This window comes from Brienomyrus brachyistius, chromosome 11 (assembly GCF_023856365.1).
Source record: "Brienomyrus brachyistius isolate T26 chromosome 11, BBRACH_0.4, whole genome shotgun sequence".
Lineage (NCBI taxonomy): Eukaryota > Metazoa > Chordata > Actinopteri > Osteoglossiformes > Mormyridae > Brienomyrus > Brienomyrus brachyistius.
The window spans coordinates 26,481,632-26,506,477 of NC_064543.1; the positions used below are offsets into that span (position 1 = coordinate 26,481,632).

The 24,846-nt window shown below is 44.3% G+C and overlaps 2 protein-coding genes across 5 annotated transcripts in view; one reads left to right on the forward strand and one right to left on the reverse strand.

The window, feature by feature from the left end:
• The first annotated feature begins 4,413 nt into the window (after positions 1-4,413).
• On the forward strand, positions 4,414-9,901 carry ric3b (RIC3 acetylcholine receptor chaperone b). The gene is made up of 6 exons (XM_049031323.1): positions 4,414-4,613; positions 5,407-5,636; positions 6,080-6,158; positions 7,111-7,204; positions 7,853-7,980; positions 8,840-9,901. Exons 1-6 carry the CDS (start codon positions 4,496-4,498, stop codon positions 9,316-9,318), a joined length of 1,128 nt encoding a protein of 375 aa, XP_048887280.1. The 5' UTR covers positions 4,414-4,495; the 3' UTR covers positions 9,319-9,901.
• LOC125751902 (tubby protein homolog) overlaps positions 9,885-24,846 on the reverse strand; it is a 48,379-nt gene continuing 33,417 nt past the window's right edge. For 3 of the 4 annotated variants that reach the window (XM_049031313.1, XM_049031317.1, XM_049031316.1), the window contains 10 exons: positions 23,022-23,184; positions 19,369-19,503; positions 17,392-17,547; positions 16,702-16,823; positions 14,780-14,974; positions 14,203-14,315; positions 13,540-13,654; positions 13,015-13,113; positions 12,739-12,910; positions 9,885-11,843 (listed from right to left, as the gene is read on the reverse strand). In XM_049031313.1, the coding sequence (XP_048887270.1) occupies positions 11,710-11,843; positions 12,739-12,910; positions 13,015-13,113; positions 13,540-13,654; positions 14,203-14,315; positions 14,780-14,974; positions 16,702-16,823; positions 17,392-17,547; positions 19,369-19,503; positions 23,022-23,184 (1,404 nt within the window). In that variant the 3' untranslated portion in view covers positions 9,885-11,709. The remainder of the gene's footprint in view (positions 11,844-12,738; positions 12,911-13,014; positions 13,114-13,539; positions 13,655-14,202; positions 14,316-14,779; positions 14,975-16,701; positions 16,824-17,391; positions 17,548-19,368; positions 19,504-23,021; positions 23,185-24,846) is intronic. The other variant, XM_049031314.1, reaches the window with a different exon arrangement.

Here is a 24,846-nt window from a genome sequence, read left to right on the forward strand (position 1 = left end):
TGTGTCCTGTGATGGACTGACATGCCATTCATAGTGTCCCCCATCATTGTCTGTGACAGACTGGCATGCAACATAGAGTGTCCCCCATCTGTGTCTGTGAGGGACTGGCATGCAATTCACAGTGTCCCCCGTCTGTGCCTGTGACGGACTGGCATGCCATTCAGAGTGTCCGCCGTCTGTGTCCTGTGACATACTGGCATGCCATTCAGAGTGTCCTCCGTCTGTGTCCTGTAATCGACTGGCATGCCATTCAGAGTGTCCACCGTCTCTGTCTGTGATGGACTGGCATGACATTCACAGTCTTCCCCGTCTCTGTCTGTGATGGACTGACATGCCATTCACAGGGTTCCCCGTCTGTGTCTGAGATGGACTGGCATGCCATTCAGAGTGTCCCCCATCTATGTCTGTGATGGACTGGCATGCCATTCAAAATGTCCTGCGTCTATGTCCTGTGATCGACTGGCATGCCATTCAGAGTGTCCCCCGTCTGTGTCTGTGATGGACTGGCATGCCATTCAGTGTCCCCCGTCTGTGTCTGTGATGGATCGGCATGCCATTCAGAGTGTCCTCCATCTGTGTCCTATGACGGACTGGCATGCAATTCACAGTGTCCCCCGTCTGTGTCTGTGACGGACTGGCATGCCATTCAGAGTGTCCTCCGTCTGTGTCCTGTGACGGACTGGCATGCCATTCAGAGTGTCCTCCGTCTGTGTCCTCTGACGGACTGGCATGCCATTGAGAGTGTCCCCCGTTTGTTTCTGTGACGGACTGGCATGCCATTCAGAGTGTCCCCTGTCTGTGTCTGTGATGGACTGGCATGTCAATCAGAGTGTCCCCTGTCTGTGTCTGTGATGGACAGGGCGCCCCTAAATGATGTATCAAGACCTCTTTCGGATACCAAATCTATAGATGCTGTAGTCCCTCATATAAAACAGTGTAGTATTTGCATATAACCTATGCATATCCTCACGTACACTTTAAATGATCTCTGGATTACTTATATTTCCTGATACAATGTAAATGCTACATAAATAGTTGTTATAATGTATTATTTTGGAAATAATGAGAAGAAAAAAAGTCTGTACTTGTTCAGCACAGATTCAACCATCATAGTACAGACAACATAATCTTAAACAGAAAATATAAATTCATTTTTTCTCTACTTACATGTCACTTCATTCATGTGGATTCAGTGTAGGGTTCGGCCTGCGGAAAATTCTACTTTTGATTTTTTTCTGGATTTTTTTTTTCTCCCCAGAACATTTGGCTGAATCAGCAATTGCAGAACCCGCTCATTCAGAGGGCTGACTGTAGTTACAGAAATGCATGTGCGGAAGGATCATTATACACCACAGAAAACATGATCTTGAGAACAGGCAGGGTGGTCACCAAACTCCTCTGGGTAACACTCATAACAGAAAAGGAAATATCGTCCACCTATATTCATACACCACAAATCCTAAAAGACAACAGCATTCTGAGCTTAAGATGCTGAAAATACGAACTCTGTTCAATGGCAGTGCCAGTATAATGAGTTCTAAAATCATATTCTGGTTGGCGTTGATAATTTAACCATAAGCCATTAGCCAAACAACTGTTTTCAAGGATTACAATGTTGTAAAAGGACTGCAGCCAATAATTACAGGGTGAACAGTGTCAGTTTTGCTGAAAGTTTTCAAGATGCAAGAACCAAAAACAGCAAAGAGAGCAAAGTCCTTTCAGAGGGCCATGCTGTGTGCATCCATGCTACAGCAGAAAGGCAAAGATGTACCGGAATGTGAAGGAACTTCCTTCCCAGGTGCTGGATCAGGATGGTGTGAGGCGGCCGCTGGATCAAGTGTAAGGAAGTGCTGAACAATCAAGCCAGCTACTGGGCTCGGTATGAGGCCCAGCCAAGACGAGCTGAGGCAAGGCCGTAGGTTTGGTTCCATCATTGGTGGAGACCAAATCAGCCCCAAACCACCAGCCAGAGCCCCAGCTCACGCCGTAGGTGACACAGGTGATCGCCTAGGGTGCGATTCCATTGGGGGCACAAATGAGTGACTGAAAAATATTAGAAGAAATACCTCTGGCTGTATTCCACCGATTTAATATTTCAGTACTTTTCTGTAACAGATGCCACCTAGCTAGTTAATAGCCAGACACCCTGTGCTACTGAAATTTTTTTAAATAATTGACCTGACAAAATTTGTTTGCTGGGGGGAGAGGAATGGAAGAGTCTTGCCTACGGCACCAGAATGCCCCCTGAACACATATGGCACACACACAATAATGGTAGGGACAAGCATCTCCTGTCCAGGCACAAATTTACATCCTTATGCTGAGGGCCTGAAAGGGGCTCCAACTGGGTGGCATGATTAGTCACCAGCTGTATTTAACTGGGGTTCCCATGTGGTGAGGCCCGGCACTGCATTCTGCCGGCCCATGCCATTACAGTGACAGTGCCCTGGCCAAGGAAATCAGGACATAACAAGGGGACAACTAGGCACAACTAGGGCATGAGTAGGTGATCGTGGACAAGTGTTGGAGTCCTGCTGATATTGTTTCCTTACTCCCTGAGATATTAAGGGACTACCATCCCGGTGATGTGTAGTTCAGATGAGCGTCCACACTTGTTAAACAAAGACAAACATCAAGATAAAGAATGATTCAAGTCCTGAAAATCACAACATCAGGTGCTTTCAGTTTGGACATTCAGTTTTTATGTCATTTCAGGAACTACCTCCAATTTAAAAGTGAACGGCTTGAATTACTGCCACTTCAGTAATACCTAAAATGGGACAGTGACCTTTGAAACTTACTTAATGAGATAATAAAGACTGAACAAAGACAGATCATAATACATCCACAGGGCCTGCTTTTCCCTTGCCATTTATCATTTCCAATCTCGTATTAGATTTCAGAACACCCCAAAGACCACAGAAGTCTATTTTCCTCCTCCAGCACCCTCCATCTGCCACATGGAGGCTCCCAACTCTTCTCTCTGTTGCCATCACCCTTCTGAGAAGGTACCTGTGAGGCACTTCCCAAGAAATTTTCTGCTTCAAGCCCTTGCTTCCAGCATCAAAAGGCTCCAGCAGCTCCATAATGGCTAAGGGGTACATTTCTTGGCAAACCTTGAGTGAACTCACTGCCTCGAAAGTCAAGGTTGACTAGGTGCTCACGTGTTATTCTTGTGAGAAACCATACGTATCTCATGATGCAATATGTGTTCCTTGGGGAATCTGAGAAAGATGATACCATTGTCCATCTTTTACAACTTCAGTAATGACAAAACCATGGTACTATTCTCTATAGTATTTGGAGAGGAGATTGGGACACTTGTTTCTTGCTGCATTTACCCCATGCTCCCTGAAAAAAAAAATCAAATTCAACTAAGATCAACCACAACTTTCTTGTGATAGATAATCATGTAAATAGATTTCCAAAGTCCATATACAAAAAATTGACGGGCAGATATTGACAGGGGAAAAAAATGCAATTACTTAGTATATAGTCATTAGACATTGTGCAGAATTTTCATTTTAACAAGTGCCAAATTGCTATACTTCCACAAACCTAGCTACTGCAATATCGTTCCCTATAACATATGCATTTATTCAGTGCTTTAACTAGAATGAATAACAAAACACGATAACCAGCAGAGGGGCGGCATGGTGGTGCAGTGGTTAGCACTGCTGCCTCACACCTCTGGGACCCGGGTTCGAGTCTCCGCCTGGGTCACATGTGTGTGGAGTTTGCATGTTCTCCCCATGTTGTCGTGGGGTTTCCTCCGGGTACTCCGGTTTCCCCCCACAGTCCAAAAACATGCTGAGGCTAATTGGCGTCGCTGAATTGCCCATAGGTGTGCATGTGTGAGTGACTGGTGTGTGAGTGTGCCCTGCGATGGGCTGGCCCCCCATCCTGGGTTGTTCCCTGCCTCGTGCCCATTGCTTCCGGGATAGGCTCCGGACCCCCCGCGACCCAATAGGATAAGCGGTTTGGAAAATGGATGGATGGATGGATAACCAGCAGAAACGTATCACCACTCAGTGACAGAACTGACATCACAACCGAGAATATGAGAAGAGGATGAAGTTCTCTGATTTAACCCAGTACTTCCACTGCCATCTACTGGACGTCTAAGTGCAGAATCTTAACACATCCGAAAAAAGAAAAATCACCGCAATATACGAATGTAACAATAATCATAACTCATCAGCCTTTCTGATTTCGCTTAACATATTACGATGGAGCGCAGGTGTGCTTTTACCCTTGATGTTAACACTCGTAGGGCGCCCTAACTTACGCAACTCGAGCACACGAAAACTACATTATTAAATACGACTAACAAACAACGCCCCCTTTACGAGAGAGCTGAATGATTCGATTGGACTGCGCTTCTTTCTTGTGACGTATATTGCGTTTATCCGGAAGAAAAGGAAGTGACGTCGACAGAAGCCGCAGCGACTGATTTTACCTATGAATAAACGAGGTTATTCCTTCATGCGGCAAAATGTCTATGTCCACTTTTCAGAAGGTTACACTTTTCTCATGCGTCGTCCTCTGTGTCTCCCTTCTCCTACCTAAAATTCTTTTATCTAGAGGAAAAAAGGATGTAGGGCAACAAGATGGTAAGGTTTCATACTAATCTAGCCTGCCTTTTATTTTTTGTGATGGATGTTTTTTTATTAAATGTAAGTGCACTGTAATTTTTTTTGTTTTGGATTTACATTTCAAGCTATTTCTCTAAAAACAGCAATGTCAAAATTAATTTTTGTAAATTTGGTATTTGCATTACGACTTTTCTCTAGAGCAAATATTTATCATGAATTGTTATGAATTATCAAATGGGTTAGTAATGTCTATATATGTGTATCTCTCTTTAACAGTGAATTTGTGGTGCATTTCTGTTATGCATTTGTTATGCATTTTGTGTCAACTTGTGCCATTGTATTGTGTTTGTATTTTGCCTTTTTATGTTGTGAGTTTTTGTTGCGTCATTTATTTTTCAATAAAGTCAAACATAATTATAATTTTTGTTGATGTTTCTGTTTATTTAATCTAATTTCTCCTGCCACAATCCTGCCAGATTTCATCTTTATACCCTAATACAGTATATACAGAAAATTGACTTAGAAGTACTGAATTTTATTTCATTTGCACATTTGTCTCTTAAACTTGCCTCTCTACCTACTGGTATGTAACATGAATAAATGAAGTGAAATAAATTGTAATACAGTGTTTGCTTTATTATTAGATAAAAAATTATGTAGCAGATCCTGAAGTGTACAGAATCCCATAAAAGTAGAAAAGTTATACACTATACAGTACAGCAGGGTGTCTTTCTGATACTCGCATATGGAAAATTTATGATCCGAGTTCATTTGAAGTGCATTGAAGTTGGATGTCTGTTCCCATTGCTAGCTGGACCTGGACGTTTTCCTCCCATGATGCAACAGCAACAGATGTCAGATAGCCAGGCCCAGTGGGGCGTAAGGCCACCCAACAGCAAAGCTTACAATCCTGATGGCCTTACCAAGGGCAAAGGTGTGGGGACAGTGGGCAGGGGTGGGGGGAAATCCAACCTCATGGGGCGAATCATTCCAATATATGGGTTCGGAATCCTCCTGTACATCCTCTACATCCTCTTCAAGGTGAGCTTTTTTCATGTGGCTTTTATGGGTGTGTTACAACTTAATCATGAAAATGAGACAATTTCATGTGATTTGTGGTGTTTACTGTAGTAGGAATATAGTTCAGACTCATTATTGTGGCTCAATTTCATATATACTTTAAAGATCTCATATTCAGACTTTAGAACCATTGCCCAGATTACTCATGTAGCACCGTGATTCATGGAGAAACTAGGACTAAAGTTCAAAAGCGGGTTTTGGGGGGAACCCTGTCGTTTATAATCTGACATGTCAGAAAGTTTTCTGGTCTATCTGTGAACAGCAATTGTCCTTAAAAATGGCCTGCAAAAGTATTGTAATCACTAAATGTTTTCATTTCCATTCATAAAATATCAGTGTATTTGTTGAATGTGCAATTCTATTTTAAATATGTACATCTGCAATAACAATGATTTCTTTCACAGATAACATCTAAGGGTAAAAATGTCAAAACAGAAACAAGATTTCCTGCCCAGAAATCAGAGAATACGAAAAGAAAAATAAGTAAGTATAAATGCACATTTTCAGCTAATGACAGGACGTTTTGGGTCAGACCTGAGGTAATGCACTCATGAGCACTTTTATTGACTAGCTGTGACATCTTTTAGGATAATGATCCCTGTGACTGAGTGCGCATTGCTAGACCCTCTACAATGTAAAATGCCACAATCAGACGCAAGCAAGCCCGCTAATGAAGAGCAATGGTTCTTTGCCATTTGGCAGCTTCCTTCTATCAATCACTTCCTTGTGATTTTTGGGTCATTGTTCAGGCCAAAGTCTTCTAGTGGAGCTGCCTTCCTTGTCAGACTCTCGCAACACATATCTGTATCTATGGCTGAAACAAGTCTCTCAGATAAAGTAGATTAAGATTAAGATCCCGTCTAATTCTTGGAGAGCTTTCTCCGGGTCTTTGTTAGACCTGGATTAGCCCACTAAGTAACGTTGTATCAGCCCTGCAGCATCCAGTACCAATTATCTTGTGTCTTTTGGCTCAGCACAAAGAAGTTTACTTCTGCTCCATTCATCATATGGAGGCCAAAGAGTGAGAAGAACAAATATGGTGGCAATGTTATGGTTTTAGGGAGAATTGTTTAAAAGTGAATTTTTTTAATTCTTTATGCTTTTCTCTATTTACATATATCCAGAATTAAACACAACACTTTTTGGATAAACCTGAAGATCCCACCCTTCAGTGTGACCCTATTTCATTCGTAAATTATTCACCCATAGTATGTAAAGGATGCAGTATTTTTGTGGGTCAAAGTAGATCAGTGAATGTTTATATCGATAAAACATGTGATTGCCGGAGTGAAGTGAGTAGTGTGGTCCGGAAGAGCCAGAAGTCCGGCTGAAGTAGACAGAGCTCGTCAGAGAGCGCCGAACTCTTCCAGGAGGGCTGAAAGTCACACCCCCAGCCTGCAGCCTCAGGAACGCCTAACTGCAGGTTCTCTTCTAGCTGACTATGAGCTGGCCCAGCTACAGGAGAAGCTGAAGGAGACAGAGGAGGTGATGGAGAAGATAGTGTCAAACGCGGGTGACAGTCCCGACAGGTACTGTCTTACAGCTGCGGGGTGCTCCACGCTGCGGTATCAGATATGACCAGTCAGAATGGCAAATTCAATTAATCCTGTGATTCATCTGTGTTAAATCCTCATGAACACTAAAATTATGCATCTCCTTTTTCTATAATAATCCACTTTTGAGTTTCAGTATCTACATTTATTCTTTAACAAAAAGATGATATATATTGACTTGAAACTGAAACACTCTTTGCATGTTTTAAAGTAATCTAAGATAAAAATTATCCATCTTTTTTTTCCTGTAATTGTACTGCTTAAACTGTGAATGGAGTATTTAATTATTTAAAGGTTTTAAATTGTTAACTATTGTTATGGCCTATCTTAAATTGAGACACTAATGTTGAAATTACAACAGCAGTAAAATGTAATATATAGCAATTACTAAATACCAATTACCAGCTAAGATGTAGCTTAACCCGAAGAAATTGTTTGTGGGTTGAGCTTGTTCTATTAGAAGTGCATCAATAGTAAAGTGATACAATTACTGAGTGAAGAAGATGTGATTGTAAGTGGCTGATGCTGAATTATATAAGGGAGAGAGTGCAGCAGAGCAGAGTGACAGAAGCTGCCCAGGTGTCCCCACCCTGCCCAGAAGCCCTGGCTCTCTCCCCTTCACAGGATCAGGAGTGTCACGGCAGAACATGAGGAGAGGCTGCTGCACCAGTTGAAGGAGATCACCAGGGTGATGCAGGAGGGCAAGCTGGTGGAAGGCATCTCCCTGGGGAGCCAGCTCGAGGACTGGGAAGGTACAAGCTGAGGAGACAGCAGGGGTCGTGCTGGTCAAAAAAACTATCATTTTTAGCTGAAGGTTGCAAATTCATCATGCAGCATAGGAAATGCAGTAATATCTCTGAAGAATCTGATTTGCAAATGTACAGATACAGCCTGTCGCTCCCTGTACAGCCATCTGTTTATATCAGATAAACAGTATTTTTTGCTGCTTAAGTAAAACATATGGTTTATGTTTCTGCAATGTACTTTTTCGTTTGTAGCATCAATTCCTATGACTTGAGCCCAATCTGTTTTAGTGCTCTGACACATAGTTAAAGGGTGTGACTTGTTGTTTTCTTAAAATAATTCATCTTTGCAGTAGTGATTGCAGGCTGTGACTCACACTGGATGTGACAATCTCAGATAATGCTGCAGTTTACCACATTTGTTTTTTTTCTTATCCCCCAAGCTCTTCTCAAAAGCAGAAAAATGAGCTTTCTTATTTCCATTAAAATGTCATCTAAACGATTTACTCACTGAAGGGCGGCATCAGCTAGGAGTGGGTAGGGGAACAGCTCCGCCATTCGCATAGTAACATGCTCCAAATCTCAGCGAACAGTTAACTTTGTTGAATTATAAATAAATTTTAAGATAGTGTAATGCTTCAAAAAGAGCCAGACAAACTGATGGGATAACAGCTGCTGACTCGCCCTGATAGAGGGCAGGTCTTATAAGACTTGTAAGTTACACTTTGCGAAGAGCTAAACATGCTAATTGCAATTTGCACAGAAGACAGATAACTTAGCTTGTCCCTTAAGAAAGTCAATGACCTGCCTTTAGTCCATGTAACTAAAATGGTTGACATTGCACCTCCCCTCCCTCTGGCCTACACAGATGAACCTGAAGAGGTTTACCCTCCATACTCTGAGGCTTCCTGCAGAACGAGGTACGGCAACATCAGAATGGGGGAGCGAACTGCTGAGGAACTTGCTGAGGGGGTGGGCAAAGTGATGGAGGAGGCGGAGCTGGAGGGCGAGCTCCGCCTACCCAGGCTTTTCACTCAGGACTCACTGGACGAATGGGAGGAGGTGGAAGGGGTGGAAGCGAGGGGCCACTGGCCACACAGCATGAATCAGGTAGGTCAGAGGGGGGGTGCAGAAGACTGCAGCAAGGAGGGGGTGGAGCCAGTGGTGAAGGCAGAGAGGATGAGCTTCTGCAGTGCAGGCTGCGATGGTGACTACACGCAGGACGAGGTGGAGAGCTTCCTACACGCATCCGACTCTGAAGACACAGATGGCTTCAGCAAATCAGAGATCACTGCGGAACTGGGAGTTGGCGTGCTCCGGAAGCGAGGCAAACGGGAGCCCGAGTGACAGGCAGAAACAGTGGCACTGCCAGGCATCTTCCGGGATATCCCATCCTGCTCTGGCACGATCCTGATTTTTCTCTCCACGTACTTAAGCATGCTTGCCTCCGGCCACAGATTGCAGGCCGTTCCCTTCACACGTGTATGTTTCTGTCCACTGAGAGTCAGAGTAATGCTCTTGATAATCCAAAGACGCAGAGGACTCATCAAAGCTCTCGTTTTTAAGATTTTCCTGAATACAGTTTTTCCATTGAGGGAACCATTCTGCTGCGTCTACACTATAACAAAATCCAAAGAGTTTTAAGGGACAGCAAAGAACTAGACATTTTAGATAGATATATTCAAATGCAAACTTTCACTTTAGCATGAAGTGTATGTATTTTGGTTCAGTGATGGACTGGCATCCCATCCAGGGTGTTCCTCTGCCTTGTGCCCTATGCTGCCTTCGACAGGCTTCACAGCCCCCCCAGCCCTGATGGCGGGGGAAGATCAGTGATTGGATGGATTGACCTAATACAGTTTTACATGTCAAAGTAAACTACTTTGTTCTAACAAACTTCTGGTAACTCAGAATAAATTTTATTTCTGTATTCATACAGATTTTATTCTGAATAAACACTGAAAGGCACACTCTCACACACACAACACACTCCATTAAAGGCAATTTGATCTTCCCCACAAAAACACAAATGACCAGGATTTTGCTACATTTCAAATAGTTTATCTCAAACCAACCAATAAATCATATAAACACTTAAAGACGACACAGCTTCTGTGAAAGACCAGAGTTGATAATAAAAGGACAAAAAACAATGATGTAAAAATAAACCCCTCCATGGATATTCCTTGCTGTGTTTGATTTGCTTGAATTGTGAAGGGACAGAAAAATACAGCCTTCATATCTTCTGGATTTAGCATTTTTGACTGGTTAAAGGTTACATTAAATTAAATAATAAGTTCATCTTTGAATTAGCATTCTCAGGGTTAAGTCATGTTAGCATGTTTAGATAGTAAGAGAATATGGCATGTAAATAATATGCAATTTAATCAAAAAATACTGTGAAAAATTCATTGGTCTTTGCTGTCTGATTATATTTTTGACTTTTGGGCCTCGTGACTAAGTTGAAAAGGAGGCGTTGAACTTCTGTTGACCTCACTGCTGACACTGGATTCTAGCTCTCAGTGATAGATTTTAGAATTCAGTTAGTGGAGGTTTATGTGAAAATGCCACAAGGACAGATTATCAATCAACAGATAAGAACTGACAAGCATTCAGAAAAAGGAAATGCAATAGATTGGCGGCTTCTGCTGATGTGACAAATCCTGATATATAACCTAATGGCTGGGCTGACTTCAGGTTTAATATTCATGTGGAGCCGCCTTATCTGAGAAATACTGTGGTTTCATTTCATTTTAGAGAAATGGCAAAACAGCAGTGTGATTCCAGTGTTAGTGGGCAAATATTGACACGTTGATATAATTTTATAATTTCATTTAATTATATAATTTTATTCTGCCATCAACCTGTGAAGTAAAATGCAGTGACTGCATTTAGGGCTGCTGGGAAACAAAAAGCACCCACCTCACTGGCAGTGAGACAAATAATAGCCTTGTGCGTGCTGTAAACCATACGCGGCATCTAACTCAAAAGACAGCTGAGGAATAAATACCTCATCGTATAATGCAAACGTGAAACAAAACGCTGGATCCCCACACCAAAGGCACGACATTTACACGGAACATGTAGAAAGTTCTGCAGCCTGGAGGCTTTTGGCAGGTCACACCCTAACCACGCGTGAGTGTGAGGACACCATGCTGGAATGACTCAGTGGTTGGCATTTCAACACTTCCAGTCCTGGGTTCTTTGTTTATTCATCTGTATACATCATATATATATATACCAACTACAAGTGCAATGTGCTAGACTGATGCAAAATTTCTCATAAGTGTAGGTGTGACCCACCTGATTGCAGTATGTTTTTAGTATTTTTAGTTGTTTTAGTGTAACTCTCAAACTCTTGAAGAGCCTCATGCTTCATGTAAGGGTGCATTAAGTCACTGCCAAGAATGAGAGTTAGTACATATGCGGTCCTTAGAAGTAAATTCAGGTTATGGGAACTACAATGTTAACACATTACTCTGCTACATACAGTTGTGTTTATTCACATTTAATCCGACGAGTGAGAAAAGTTAGCTATCTGGCCCTCAAGGACTCGTGGAACATATTCACACAGCCGATCAGAACATGGAGATGTCCCACAGGTCTGTCTCATGCACAGAAGCCAGCCAGTGCTAGTGTATCTTCTGCCTCTCCATCACGTTCTTGGGAAATAAGAGTTCTTTCCGAGGCAGTAGGGAGGGTCGGGAGTCCAGGGCTCCTGCACTAGGGGAGCGTGCCCTACTCACAGGCCAGCTTGCTGTCGAAGCTGGAGAGTGCGATAGCGAAGGCCTGCAGTGCACACATCGGGTAGCTGTAGTCCATGGTGAAGATGTCCTCTGCCACTCGGCCGAACTGCATCACGATATAGTCGGCTGCGGAAAAACCAGATTCTCCATGACTGACAGGATAATTAATACACGTGTCGAAGACAAAGTATAACCCAGAGGAGAGAGTGGATTCTGCTTGTGTGTGAAAAAAGTGAGTCAATAGCAGAATTACTATTACAGAAAAATAAAATTAAAAAACATTTTCGTAAACTGAACTAAGATATGAAAATAAAAAATTAAATGAAAACTAAACATTGCTTCCATAACTACCTGAAATAAAACATGCATGAAATACTTTACCATTTTTAATTCTATTTAGCAAAATGAACTGTTAATCTTTAATTAATACGTGGAACATTTTGAGCATTGAGAGAACGTTACGGACAGGCATGATGCCCTGGAGGACAGGGGAAACACACAAGGCCAACGGCAAACGGGAAAAAGGCAGAGGACAGGGCCAGGCACCGACCCATACTGTACATACTGTAATGTGCTCTGTGAAGAACAGATACGGAAAAGAGCTCTAAGACGTTTAACCTATCCCTATTAAAACTATAAAAATTTAAACTGAAAGTAAAATATATAAAACTATGCAGAAATGCATCCTTAAAATAAAAAATAATACAAACTAATAAAACTACGCTGAAAACAAACTAAAATTAAACTGGATTGCAAATGAAATTTAAAAATAATATAAAAATCAAAACTATAATAACAATGTTGCATGATCACAGAAATGTTCGCGTAACAAGCTTTTACCCAAACTGCCTTTTCATTTGTGCACTTTTATACAGATGGAAGTTTTATTTGAATGATTCAGATGAATGGCTCCATTCAGGGGCCCTGCAGCCCAGCTTGAGTCCTGAACCAATTTCCAGTTACAAGTACCGTCCTTTGCCAGCTACTCTGAAGACGTTCCCTTAGCCCTGACAATACTTACGGTCGTTGTTGTGGATGATCTGGAAATTCTTCACGGAGGCCTGAGTCACTCGACCGTGGAAGTTGAGTACGTAGGATTGCGTGTCGTCATTCCACACTGGGGTCTTGTTGTGCAGCTCTATTACACTTTCTGTGTTCTTGTTCTGCCATCGTGCCAGAAGGGACTCATGGTCCTGGGATAGGGGTGGGGGGGTTACTCACATTCAGCGTTACATGTGGCACAGATTTGTAAGAAATTCGCTACAGCCCCCTCACACAAAATGAGAACCTCACTCACGTTGCGCGGCCGCACTGACACTCTCTCATGGTCCATGTTCATTCCGGGAATGATGACACTCATTTTGCGAGGTCCTTTGAAACCCAAAACATTTGTTTCCTAAAATGGAGATTTGTAAATTAAAGATAAAAAACACAGAAATGTACTTAAACTAAGATAAACCTTTGGGGGAAAAGATAATATAATATAGGCAACAAAAGTAACAAATATTTACATATTTTAAATTAATGTGCTGGAAATCATTTAATATAATACTGTGGTGCTGTAAGCAGGAGCCCGCTAAGTTCGCCTCTTGCTATTTCCTGTCTGAACAATAGGTGTCTCCCCATTACATCTCATCTCTCTCCAGCTCAGATACTGGCCATCTCCTTGCGGAGGCCATCTCTGATAAGTTGACTGTGCAGTGCTTTTTGCTTATTTTTGAACGTGTGAAGCAGACTGACAAGCCAATAAGCGAAGGCTATGAGCCGAACGCTTTTCAGGAGGGAAACGGTGTCAGCGAAAGCTTCCGGAAAGGATGCTCACGTAGCAGATCGCTGCCAGCTCCTGCCGCAGACTGCCGGGCTCTATGCCTGAGGCCGTCTTCCCTGGATTCTTGCCGCTGTCATAAACCATGAACTTGGTGCCCATCAGGTTCGACCTGCAAATATGAAACAACCCACAGCTGCGGGTGTGATCTATGAAATGCACAACTATCTGTAACCTGCAATATGACCTGCAGGACAAACAAGTCCAGCGCTGTGCTGACTATGGACACATCCTGCCTGGAAGCCATCTGCTCTCAGTCGGTAATTATGGTAAGAGGCTGCACAGTAATACCCTATTAGCAGGGAAGATCCCACACCCTAATGTTTCTGCTTCAGTACAGCGTCTGGTGCCCCCTTCTGATAAATCATGGCACTACAATCTTATTAATTTCAATAACTCCTTAAGAGCTTGGCTTTACAGAACTCCATACAACTAATATGGTTATTCAAAGCTATTTCCCTTCTGTTTAAAGTTAAAAAACAAGATTAACAATATTCTACAAAAATTTACCCTCTGTACCGCTGAGAATGGAATTGTAGTTCATTCATCTGACAACCTTCTCGTAGAAATCTTTTTTAATGTTGGGGCTGAACTTAGGCTGCATATTTACATGCAGCTGTATTCACATTCGGGTGCAGAACACAAGCAGCTCGCTCCTACCTCAGCTTCCCAACGAAGCTCTCTCCGTCTCGAGACAGATCCGTGGGGTCCACAGAGATGAGGTAATTAGACGTCTTGCTCTTCTTTCGTTTTCTTCCAGCTAACAGGAAGACCTATTTCGCCAAGAGACCCCCAGTAAATGTGGAAGAATAGAATTTTACAATAAACACCAAAAAAAGACAAAGGCACATTTTGAATATGTCATAAAATCACTCTACAGTAAATCTTATGTCTAATAATCCTTGCAAATAATTCCTTGGGTAATACATCTCCTAACACAAAAAGCAACTCGTCAAAATGAAAAACCTAATCATTTCAAACCAGTGGCGACACTAAAAGTAAATATCAAACATTAGGCAAACATATGGCAGTGCAGTGTGTCCCATTGTGAGCATAACATGCTTTATGTGTTTGTAAAGATTTATGGTCTTTAAATGTCGGATATGTTCTACAAAGAAAGATAACCAGGGGAGTTTTATAAACCCTACTGCCAATGCATGAGAAAAGCAGTGGAGGCATTCTGCCCTCGACGTCTGGCTCCTGCTGTTCTGTGTGCTAAGGGCAGCAGTGCGCTGACCTTCTTGCCGTCTTCCCGCTCCAGGTGTAGGTAGTAGGTGGGGTACATGCCCCGGTCCATTCCCTTCTTATCTCGCGTGATCCTGCACTTGATGGTGATGGCCTGAGGGGCAGGTCTCAGGGAGAACTCCTGCAGGTCACCCACATCGACGGGTGGCTGGCCGACCAGCGGGCTGGATGCTGAGGCCACGTCCTGCTGGGAGGGAGGGTCACGCGGGTGGGGGTCATGTGGAGAAATGCCGCTGACACTGGAGCGCTCACACTTATCTGAGTTACAGCCCAGTGTTTAGCCTTCATTACCACCACTCAAGACTGATGTCTCTAATTTGCCAGTGTGACACACTAATTACACTGGAAGCAGGAATTAATTCCATGTAGAAAAGTTGTAAATGTTGAGGTTACTACCAGATAACGCCACTCCAAGCTACAGAGACACTGGAGTATATTTCAAAACCACAGAAGATCTAATTATGACACTCTTGTCTCATTAGACCTTAGGGGTGAAGAATCCCATCTTCAGACCAAAGTCTGGACCCTTGCAATCCCCCAGAGATCAAATCATTGGCTTTTTTATAGAGGCAATATCCACATGGCAAACAGTGATAATAATCATTTTGGGGTCTTTGATTGTGAATGTGAGAACAGCAAAGACCTTGATTACCATTTGTAGTATTTTAGCAGGCAATTATATATCAACTTAGAGAGACTTAGTGCTGAAAATCTTTCTTTTTCATCATGCTAGTTCTTAATTTACAATATGGGAAGCCAACAGGCAGTAAATTAGGTACAGACAATTTACCACAGAATGGTTAAATTTTATGACATTTAGAGTCATTAAAATGGAGTGACAGGCATGCGAGTCCTTTTTAAAGCGTAGTTATAGATTGGAAATTAAGATCAGCTTGCAGATTGAGTCTGCGTGGAGACTGATGGCCTCTGCAGCACATGCTGCAGGGGCTCCTTGTTGAGGAGGAGTGAGTGGCAGGATGGGCCTGTGAGATACGGGGGCCAGGCCTGCAAGGCAGAATGGCGCTGGCTTTTCAGATGTGTCCCACAGAGCAGCATTACATCAAGCGGATGGCATTTTAGCGCATGGCGTCTGTCCATACATCCATATTCAAGCTGCTTATCCAGCATAGGCAAGCAGTGAGCCTGGAGGCCATCCCAGGCAGCACAGGGCCTGAGGCAGAGGAACCTGAACAGGATTCAAGTTCCCTGAAAGGCAAACACTATGGGAAATTCAGAGAAGGTACTTTAACCAAATTGTCTTTGGACTGTGGGAGGCAACAGAGAGCGTAGCTCTGGGATTCAATACCCAGCACGGGAGGTTTGAGGTGATGGTGTTTCTGCCTGCATCACCATGCATCAAATGAGACATGCAAAAAATCATATTCAAAAGGCAGAGTGATGGTTATGGAAATGGTAAAGCTAGCCAATGGAATCTAATGAATGAGGGGACATTTTGGTAATATATTGTAAGGATCCTCATCCAGCGGGCGGCATGGTGATGCAGTGGTTAGCACTGTTGCCTCACACCTCTGGGACCCGGGTTCGAGTCTCCGCCTGGAGAACATGTATGCGGAGTTTGCATGTTCTCCCCATGTCGTCGTGGGGTTTCCTCCAGGTGCTCCGGTTTCCCCCCACAGTCCAAACACATGCTGAGGCTAATTGGACTTGCTGAATTGCCCATAGGTGTGTATGTGTGAGTGAATGGTGTGTGAGTGTGCCCTGCGATGGGCTGGCCCCCCATCCTGGGTTGTTCCCTGCCTCGTGCCCATTGCTTCTGGGATAGGCTCCGGACCCCCCGCAACCCAGTAGGATAAGCGGGTTGGAAAATGGGTGGATGGATGGATCCTCATCTAAAAAGGGCAAGAGGTCATGTCTTTATTTGGTGTTATTTACAGTAGTCACTATGTACTGTACCTTGTTGGATTTCCTGCTAGTCGCTGAACCAGGTCTAGTATTGCTGTTGAGCTGGGAGGAAGAGGAACTGTCTTCATCCTCATCATCCTCTTCTTCATCAAAATTCATACTACTTGAAATACCTTTGCAGGTAGAGGACATTGGTAAAAACACACTCCTCACATATGCAACAACCCCCTAAGTTTATATAAGACATTTTTACTGCCAAGCCATGAGCAGTTGGAGCTGGAGGGGAATATGGAGACACACCTGCTTCCCCTGGCCAAGTGATGGGGGAAAGAGGGGCCAGGCGACAGACGGAGGTATCGTCCCACTGGCCCAGTGCACCATGGGAGCCAATCCCCATGTCACATATCATTAACTGCTGAACTGGTGAATCACCTGCGCCGCTAATTAACCAGAGGCATATTTGTGTGTGTTTGTGGGGGGGGCGAGGGGAAGCTGGCTGGAGCCAAGCCGAGCGTGTAGTTGGAGTGTGATATTACTGCAGCAGGGTGTCATGGGAAATGACTGCGGAGAGGGAGACTTTCAATACTGAGGTCACGAGGTCATGTTGTTCATGCAGAGCCATGCTGTTTACAGGGGCTGAAAGTGTTCCCATTTTTATAAATGCACCCCATAGCTTATCAGTGCATCTCCCCCATCTCTGGTGTCACTTCACGCTGCGCTGGGCTTGGTGCTACAGGGTACCTTTCTTCAGCATGGTCACCCTCAGGTCCTGCTTGGCATGGTGCTGCCCGCCGGCCAAGGCTCCGCCCCCGCTCCCATCCCCAGACGGCTGGCTGACCGTCAGGATCTGGATTTGGCTGGCCAGGTCCACCGCATCATCGGCTGGGGCTTCACTTCCTGCCAGACAGGTAAATCCACCCCCGCCCCCCCCCAAGGAACAGTCTCATCAGCCAATCAGGTTTCGGTTACACTGTCACTCATTCATGTGTAAATGCATACCGCTATGCTCACACAGGGTTATATACAAAGAGACCTTCTCTTTCCCTTTTGCTCTGTTCACTGACAGAAATGTCTCTGTTTAATACGATGCGATTCATCACTTTGTTCTGCTGTGTTTCTGTTTAGTAATATGTTTAACCACCGATCCCAGGTGTAATTCTCTTTAAACCTCATCCTGCCCTCTATAACAGACACAGGACCCCCAGCACCGTTATGGCCCAGGAGCAGAGCCTGCTCAAGAGCCCAGCGGGGATATGATTACTCTATAATGCATTATATCATCTATCATCCATCTTTCTATCATCTATATCATATATCATAATGCATTATAATGCTCGGTATAAGAATTAATAACCATTACAACCTTTTCTATTGGCAGTCATAAGGCATTATAGTGTTGATTATAATATTTCATAAGCTGTCAATACATTCATAATGCAGTACAAAGCAATTGTATTACTGACCGTTATAAGGCATTATCTACAGTACATTATGAGGGCCGTTGTCAGACTTTGTACAATTGGGGGGCAGACTAGGGCCAGACTAGTCCCAATGGTTTAAATGGGCTAATATTTTGCCAAGCAGGGGGGGGGGGGTTCATTTAGCAGACCACGAGCATTATCCATTAACCATCCATTAATGATGGAGTTGGCGACACACCACAATCGACTAATTTACTGATCGACGGGTTGGTTTATAGAATTAAATGCTCCATATTTCATATTTATTTTTTTGTTGAGGGTGGTGAGTTGGTGGCCAAGTATTTAGAGGGGGGACTTAGATCTGGCCCTATGCTGCATTATAGATGACAGCTTCACTAAAACGTTACCAGATTTTCTTCTGTTCTCCAAAATGTTACTGATCTTGTAGGATGGCTAGAAAAATACAGCATTGGTTCCCAAACCTCTCCTCAGGGGCAACCCAGCCATTTTTGTTAAATTTCACCAACAGCTCATTTAATTCATTAGCTTAGTGAGTGAATTGACTTCAAGAAGTATTGATTGCCCAAACAAGGTGTGCTACTGGGTTTAGTTCAACAAATACCTGGACACAGTGAATGGTAACTGGAAATTCTGGGGTATAATGATGTCTTTCTAGGAAAATATATATGGGGCTGTCTTTATAATAAAGATGCCTGCTAATCTTCATCTGGTGTGTTATGTTTCTGTAAGTAGTTTCATTATTACTGTAAAATTGTCATCCTTGCTCTATGAGGTTCTGGTTGCCTGTTAGCTCTGACAATACTTCAGGCTCTCATCCCAGAGTACAGTTACTGCCATTTAATGCGGCCGGCCACCTGTGCTCAGCTCTGATGAAGCCATCTCCATCACGGAGCCCAAAACGCTGTCCTTAATGGTGACATCAGCATCCTGAACATGCTCTCATCAAGAAAAATTTGCCATCGAGTCATTAGATTCAGGACGACGCCCTCATTTATTTAAGGCTGCTGAAATTATGCAGGCAGGCTGAAATAATGCCCACCATGAGCTGCCTGCTTCCCTCCCGCGGGAGCTGCTCTGCTGTGAGCCTTCTCTGACTCGTGCCGCCTGTCCTCGCCAATGACTCAAGGCAGTTCTTAATGATGCTGCGAGTACCCTGGGGCTCGCTGGCGGTTCTGGCCCTGTGCCGGTTCATGAGGTCGCCATGTCTTCCCACATGTGGCCGAGCACGGGCACTGATGCGTTTGGGGGCCTGCTGGGCGCTTCACGGCCTCCTAACCTCTGTGTTTCCCCCTTTTCTCCTTCTTCCCGCTGCTGGACTGTGGCGTGGAAGCAGCGGCCCGGGGCTTTTTGCAGGAGAGGGGGGTCTGCGAGTCTCCCGTCGAGTTCCCCTCCTCATGTTCAGCCTCTTGCACTAGGAGGAGTGAGGGAGTCAGAGGAGGAGGTGGAGAGAGAACCCAGAAGAGAAGGGAAACTGTGAAGTTATGCAGCTACTTTGAGGAAGAAGCATAAAGCCTGTCTCTGTCTATCTACCTGCCTGCCTATCTGTCTGTCTGTCTGTCTGTCTGTCTATCTATCAGTCTGTCTAAAATGCACTGACCTCCTTTTCAGTAGCAGTCAATGGGAGTCACACAAGTCAAACACACAGTGACCCTTCACCTGTGCCTCTGTGGTCACACCCTCTCTATTGATCGGACTGGGTCACACTGACGAACGCCATCCTGCCCTATCGGACCATGGGCCCTCTTGCCTGCAGTCAGAGTGAGCAGGCCGCTTAATCCAGCTGCACACCAATGAGTGTGGCGCTGCGGGGGCTACGTGAGGGGAACAGCAGGGTCCTGGCTGCTGCTGTCCTGCCACACCCATCCCCAGTGCCTTGGCGTGAAAGTCCATCTCACCAGTGATCATGTCAAACAAGAGGGAGAGAAGCGATCGATTCATCATGTTGGTGTGGAAATAGCGCAGCGAGGTTGGGGACGGCGCAGAGCCAGACAGATCGACTGTTTGCTTCTTAAATGTCAGAGAACTGATCTCTGGCTTTTCCGAGAGGCGGTACTTCACACCAGGGGAATCCAGCCATTCTGTCTGTCAGACCTAAACTGGGAATGGACTCCAAAGCCTCGACTGAGAGCGGCTCAGCCATCTGGGTGTCCTTATCCTGACATGCCGTGCCAATACCGGGCCAGCGTCAGGGGTTCTCAGCCCTCTCGGTACTCTGTGCTCAGCTATTGAAACCTCACAGCACTCAGTGAAGACAATCTGTGTGACGTACAACTCAGACCTCACTGTGACTAAGCCTATTCAGCTACAGTTTAAAGGTATTTTTCTCGATCTATATGGAGAATCAATGCTTTGAAATCCAATTTAATGACTGCTAAAAAACAAGAACAGAGTGTGTCTGGCCATTCTGTAAAACATCAGTAACCTAGGGTGAACATAAAAACAAACCAGGCCTAAAAATAGTTCTCACCATGGAGGTGGGTAAACAGGATGTACTTCATGCGGAGCGTGTGAATGAAGCACTACAGGCTTCCAGGTGAAGCAGAGATGGCAAGCTGGTCTGCAGTAACCTGACAGTGAACCGTTCCTTTAGAGTTGCCAGTTTGAGTTTCCAAAGAGGCTCGCAGTTGTATCTTGCTCCAAGTGAAATATCCGGCTGTACTGATGGTTAAAAAATTGTCAGGTCAGCAAATGAATGTGAATACAAATAAGGCCCATGGGAAAGGTTCAAGGGAATCCATTGTGGCCGATCTGCGTTAAACCCACAGACTGCCAGGAAATGTAGCAGGTGAACGAACTGGCATGCCTTCCCCGGGAGTCGGAGGGTATAAATCAGCCAGGGTATCCTGCCAGCGGGAGCACAGAGGCTCTGCTAATCCGCCGGGTGTCTGTCGCTTTCTGGTCACTAGGCAGTGGTGACTGGGCCTGTCTGTGCTTAGCTCCACAGAAGGTGATTAGTTGCATTCAAGGTAATATGAATAGAGATCTAGCAAGTGTAAGGTCATGTCTGAGGAAGAAACGGAAATAAGTGAAACTGGAGAGAGACAGTGTGTGTGTGTGTGTGTGTGTGTGTGTGTGTGTGTGTGTGGGGGGGGGGGGGGGCTTCTTTCCCCACCAGCCATCACAATGACCACAGCACCTATTCATCTGAAATTTGTTCTCCTTCATCAAATCCCTGACATCCACAAAAAAGGGAACCTACACATATCAGCAATCCATACCTCCACAAGAACATCTTCCATTTCCGCTGATCTGTTAGGATTGTGAGCCTACAGCTCATTCCAGTGACCTTCACAGGATTATTTTTAGTGCTGCTCTAATGCAATCTACAGGTAACCAAACCCTGGGTGTACTGCCCGGCCAAAAAAAGTCGCCATTTGAATTTTTCATTGGACGGCCTTTAGCTTTGATTATGGCGCACATTTGTCATAGCATTGTTTCCACAGGCTTAAGCAACATCTCACCCTTTATTTTCATCCAGATTTGCATTCATTTCTCACCGAGATCCTGTATTGACAAGTGAGCTGAACCACTCCATAAAGCAGGGGTGGCCAATCTTATCCGCAAGTATGTCAGCTGGTAAAACGCAAGTGAGAGGACTCCTCAGCCAATCAGTCCTCTAATTAGTAATCTAATTAGGGAGTTACAGTGAAAACCCGCTTACACACCGGCCCTTTGCGGACAAGATTGGCCACCCCTACCATAAAGCCTCCTTCAGCACATCCCAAACACCCAAAGATGGTTAAGGACACAACTCTATGACCAAGTCATTCGTAAAAATAATTCCTCATGCTCCCTGAACCACTCCTTGAGAATTCAAACCCAATGAATCTTGGCATTCTTGTGCTGGAATATACCCATGCCAACAGGGTGAGGAAAAATCCATTGATTATGAATGGAGGTGTAACCTGGCCATTCAGTAGATTCAGGTACTCACCTGACTTTACTTCATTGCTGCATAACGTTGCTGAGGTGTAATAATTATCCAGTCATTAGCTCTTAAGTATTTGCTGATATAAATTCAAATGGCTACTTTTTCTGGCCAGACAGTGTATAAATGCAGCTTTACTTTAATTGGCTGGTCATTTGCCCTCTCGTAGCCATGGTGTCATATTTCGGTCAGGACTCCCCAGGTGTTAGCCCTCATTTGTCCCATGTCTTCGAAGGTGAAAACCTGCTCTTGCACATCCCATAGCAGCTGTCAGGGATGCAAGCCAATGGCGGTGGGATAGGAAGTCAGTGACCCCTAAATTAAGACTGCCCGAAAGCCGAAACAGTGGCTCAGTTCATCACTCACAGCCTAAATTGTTTTTCCTTCCCCCTCGTGGGTGAAATTGCCCTTCGGCACAAATCAGCTTCAAAGCTGACTCGCCCGCAAGCATCAGATGGTGCCATTCATGCAGTCAGGCCAGTGGGACCCCATTCAGGCTAGATAAGAGCCTCCTCTCCTGGAAATCACAGGAGTTTGAAGGCTGGATGGTGCCACACGTGGCTGAGGGCTTTGCCATTTTCCTCTCTCCATTCCCTAAAACATCGGAAATGTTGTGGCCCATCGCAGCACATTCGGGGCTCAGAGCTGTGCAATCTGGCATCATCATGCATTCAGAATGCGAGGATGGATGTAATTGGGGCTTCCCAAAATACAGATACGAGATCAGAACCTTCATCAGCAGAATCAAGCATGGTTAGACTGGGGAGCTTCTCAGAGCATTCCCTTAGCAGATTATAAAATTAGCAGATTAGCGGATGTTGCATGCCCAGACATCTCCTGCGGTACAGCGGCATTTCTATGGCCAGTAAACAGAAATATGCAGGGTTAAGAAACCTGATTTGATCAGGAAACTTCCCAACCTTCTGAAACATCACCTTTCCCCATTTTCATTTATTTTTATAACCCAGGAGCTTATTAGGGTCACAGCAGCTGCCTGTTACCGTGGTAAATGGTGCTGCTGTTGCTGCTGAGGTATGACTCCACCAGCGGTGCCTGCTCCTCACTCTGCTTGGTCCTGCGGACGCGTGAGCGGCCGTCCGCGTTGGCTTGCACCATCAGGGGCTCCTGTCGCTTCTTCTTCTGCTTCTGCTCCAGCAAGGCACGCTGCAAGACACACACACACACACACACACACAAACACACACACGCACGTAAAGAGACACACGCACAATCTCCTGTTATTATTCTCAAACACTGTAGGCAGTACAATGAAATACACATTCTGCTTTTAAAAGTAATTTTATATTCTCCTTCTGAATAATGATCTTCATACTCATCTTCATTATTATAGTTTTTTTCCTTATTTTTAGGATGCATCTAAATATCTGACTACAGATACATTCAAAAGCACAGCGCCAATGGATTCCTGCACATACCCTACCTCCTCCTTGGATTACTGCATTACCAAACCTTTATATGTTTATATAAACAGGGAAGCACATAACTGGTACGAAAGTTCACATATAAAAGCGATGTGCGGCAATCGATTGTTCTAACATAGCAAATACATATTTTTTTATGTGCATTTGCACTGATACGACAAACGATCGTGCATTTTAACCTTTAAATGCTAATTTGTACTTCATTTGTGTTATGAAGGTTAAAATGCAGAGTAATTTCTTGTCATATCAGTGCAAATGCACATAAAATAAGTATGTGTTTGCTATGTTAGAACAATCGAATGCTACACATATCGCATTTAGTTTGAATGCGTGAATGTACCAGTTATGTGCTTCCCTGCATATAGAAACATAGAGTGTAGAGAGAGACCATAACTGCAGGATGCATCAGTCATGCAGCACAGATCAGTCCCTTGGAAGGATCACTGCTCTTCTTTCTGGGGCTTCACACCAGACTCCCATTCATTTCCATAGACGCAAACATCATTTTGATACAGAACCACATACTTACATTACATTTTATTTATCATTTTTATTAAGCATGGTCAGTTAGTTCCAGGAGCAATTGTGGTTAAGGGTCTGGTTCAAGGGCCTAATGCTAAAATGACTCTGTGACCCAGGGACCTTTGAAACCCACTGATCCACACACCATCTCCTGATACACTCAGGCTCACAAAAGCCACTTTTGGGAACGTGGTGCTGTTACGCCAGGCCAAACTTCCTCACCGGGCACCAACAGAGCACAGCTCAGCCAGAAACATCCAAGTCCTTAAGACATCAAACTGACCGCAGCTCGGAGACCTTCACACTGCGTTCTTAGTCCATAACCATAACCAGTCATGAGACATGCTGCCCCATAGCATTTTAAATGCAATGGATGTAGGATACGTGAAGAAAAGTGTGATCAGGAGAACGGGCGGCTTCCACAACCAGCGGCATGTTGGGAGAATAGCACATGGGGTGTGCATGTGTCACCTCTTCCGTCTCGTTCATTTCACAGTAGCTCCTGGCACTGCTGCAAGGGACACTGTGTTCTGTCCCCCCTCCCAAAAAAAAAGCCTTGACGTCAATAGAATAGTAACAGCATTTTGCTTCCAGCTTAGAAGAATTACTACGTTAATTATAGATGGTACTTTTTGGTTTTGAGAAATGGGAAATGTAACAAAAGCACAACTAGAACAGTAAGCTCTCAGCAACTCTTACTGTGCTTAATTCTAGTGAAACCTTTCCAGAGAATGGCTTTGATGTCGCACAGCAGGGCACTTCAAGTGAATTAACATCTTTGCAGATGCTTGGAGAGCCCTGGCAGCTCTCACTGTGGGGCTTTTAAAGACAGCTCATGAAAGGTTATCATTCAAAGCAAACA

What these genes read in the sequence shown, in the direction of transcription:
- ric3b (XM_049031323.1), top strand. Translation starts at nt 4,496, where the DNA reads ATGTCTATGTCCACTTTTCAGAAGGTTACACTTTTCTCATGCGTCGTC. An exon ending in GGATGTAGGGCAACAAGATG is followed by an intron (nt 4,614 to 5,406) that starts GTAAGGTTTCAT and finishes TCCCATTGCTAG; the next exon opens with CTGGACCTGGACGTTTTCCT. An exon ending in CCAGCTCGAGGACTGGGAAG is followed by an intron (nt 7,981 to 8,839) that starts GTACAAGCTGAG and finishes TGGCCTACACAG; the next exon opens with ATGAACCTGAAGAGGTTTAC.